Genomic DNA, 2,500 nt, shown 5'->3' with positions numbered 1-2,500 from the left:
TCTTGTTCGGCGTCTTGCTCAGTGTCTTGTACAGTGCCTTGTCTTGTTCAGCGTCTTGTTCAGTGCCTTGTTCATGGTCTTGTTCAGAGTCTTGTTTGGGTCTGAGGGTCTTCTTGCCACCGAGGAATTGCGCCCGGGGTGTGCTCGAGCCATACGCCCTTGTAGCTTTGGCCTGGTATGTACACGCACCATGCAACTTGATCAGGCTAATCTCTTTTTTTCTTATTAATGGCGGAATTCTAATGCTTTCTATTTACATATTGAGTTACATGTCGTCGGTCTGTGTTTACTTTTGTTTTAAAAGGTTCTGAGTTGTTATTGTGATCTTATTACTTTCAGTTTTCATTCATTGTTGTGTCTTTTTTTTTCTTTCAGTTTTGCCTCTTTTTTCACACTATGATTCCTCTGCTTAACTTTTTTTCAAGTCCTTTCTGCAGCTTTTCAGACTTTCATTTGATCTTCTTAATCATTTCTCTTTCTATTATTTCCTATGCCTTCTTTTTTCCCTTTCTTGCCCCCCTCCTCCAACCCTACTCTTTCTCCTTCTAGTCCTCCACTCCTCCTCCTACAGTTGCCTTCACCACTCCCGTCTCCCTTCCCCCCCTCTTCCCCAACCTCTATTTTAGGGCTATCAAGCTCATTTACCCCAGGGGGCCCCATTTCACCTTAGAAAAGAGTATGCGGGCCAGATAATCATGAGTCGACGCGACGAAGCGGCTATATGGTTGACGTAAAAACGTAGGAGGCTATTTCCTTCATTACAAAAACAATGATTGAAGAAAAACATGTAAGAGTGTGAGATATGCTTGAAAGACTGGCTTGATTTATGATACAAAACAGCTGACTTTGACTGAAAAAGCAGATGTGCCGCGGGCCGCAGACAGGAGTGTGGCGGTCCGCGGGCGCGTGTTTGACACTCCTGCTCTATTTCTTTCGGGTGGTTGCCACGCCCTGTGTTTATCAGCGCGTCCTTGCCGTCTGGGTTCCAACCCGTAAATGCGCGAAGCAGTGCAAGAAACTCGAGTGTTTTTCTGCCTCGGATGAGCAGATTAGCTTTCCTCATTACCTCATCTTCGCACACTCGTTCAATTCTCTGCTCTTCCTCCGTCTCTTCAATTTCTACGAGTTCTATCGCCCTTCTTTTTCTTCCTCCGTGGGATAAACGAGAAATGCAATCTGGGAAGCATAACGGAAGGGAATTAAAAAAAAAAAAAGAAACATTCACTTTTTATCATCTTTTTATTTTTAAAAGATTAGAGATTTTAGAAAGAGATACAAGGCAAGGGAAATCACCAAGACGGCCTTACTATTGCCTAGGAGAGAAGCCTCTGAGAAAGAGAAAGGAGATAATAAGGAGCAATTGGATTCACAAGTTCATCAACGAATCAATTAATTCAGTCATCTCCGTCCAGTCGCGTCACAAGAAAAAGCAACAACACATCTCCGAATCTCGTTTTCCCGGGCAGTTCGAGTCCACGCGAGCTTTGTCATCGCCAGGATTCGAAGCTGCTTTCGACCCCTGGCGAAACGTGTCTCGAGCGGCGGTCTCCACGTCACTCTCCAGCCGGCGGTCGGGTCCCGGACAGAGGATTATGCTTGATGTTTGTGTGTGTATGTGTGTGTGTGTGTGTGTGTGTGTGTGTGTGTGTGTGTAGAGACTGGTAGACATAGGAAGAGACAGACTGATAGATAGATTCATTTCAAAGACAAATACACATACAGATGTACAGAAAGATAAAGGAACAACATATAGATATTAACAGCTGGAACACCTGTAAGTTAAGGAAAGGCATTCCATAGCAGTAACTTTCCTTTGAACAAACATGTACGAAATGTTGGCAGTTGTTTCAAATTTGATAACACGAGTGTATACCGATTGCATGGCGTCTCATCTGCATACGACAGGGAGAAACGTTTTTATAATGCATTTTAAGAATCTCTCATGTGATGCGAACGTACCTCAACAAGAATGGTATGGACTTCGTTAAACAAGAAAACGTTTGGGAATATCAGAATGGTCAGATCGTTTATCACTGATAAAATCTATTTTTATCTAGCCTTGGATATTGATAGTAACCATGCATTATGTGTGATAATATGAGATTTTTTAAAAAGAAATCTGGTAGCTAAAATTGACTACTTGAAATGTATGCTTATTTTCTTACGTAATTATTTTTCTCTCAGTTTTTAAAGATCGTATTTCTTATGGGGATAAAATACTAAATCAACAATAGGTTAAATTTGTAACAGTTTTATTTCATGTGCATATCTGATTGAATTATACGATGATTAAGTCTCTTAATTTGTTATCAACGCCAAAATATTATGATGATTGATTTACCTTATCATAGCTGCAGTAAATAACTAAAAGAACAAGGACTATACTGGATGCATAATGTGCATTAGATAGATAAAACACTTTTTAACCTTTACATTTACGTTTAAAAATCTGTACTGACACGTTCATTTAATGCTCAGTTCGTTGAAATAATAATAAAAA

General features: G+C 40.4%; 1 protein-coding gene across 1 annotated transcript in view; it reads right to left on the bottom strand.

The window, feature by feature from the left end:
• LOC138864915 (uncharacterized) overlaps window positions 1-660 on the bottom strand; it is a 1,055-nt gene extending 395 nt beyond the window's left edge. Inside the window, exons 1-2 of the mRNA XM_070133557.1 lie at window positions 616-660; window positions 1-172 (exon numbers count right to left, since the gene is read on the bottom strand). The exon at window positions 1-172 is cut by the window's left edge and continues 395 nt beyond it. Of these exons, the coding sequence (XP_069989658.1) occupies window positions 1-172; window positions 616-660 (217 nt within the window). The remainder of the gene's footprint in view (window positions 173-615) is intronic.
• Window positions 661-2,500: the final 1,840 nt, after the last annotated feature.

The sequence above is a fragment of the Penaeus vannamei genome, chromosome 19 (genome assembly GCF_042767895.1).
Source record: "Penaeus vannamei isolate JL-2024 chromosome 19, ASM4276789v1, whole genome shotgun sequence".
NCBI classification, from domain to species: domain Eukaryota; kingdom Metazoa; phylum Arthropoda; class Malacostraca; order Decapoda; family Penaeidae; genus Penaeus; species Penaeus vannamei.
The sequence above is the reverse complement of the archived record's forward strand: the minus strand, read 5'-3'. Positions and strand labels throughout refer to the sequence as shown.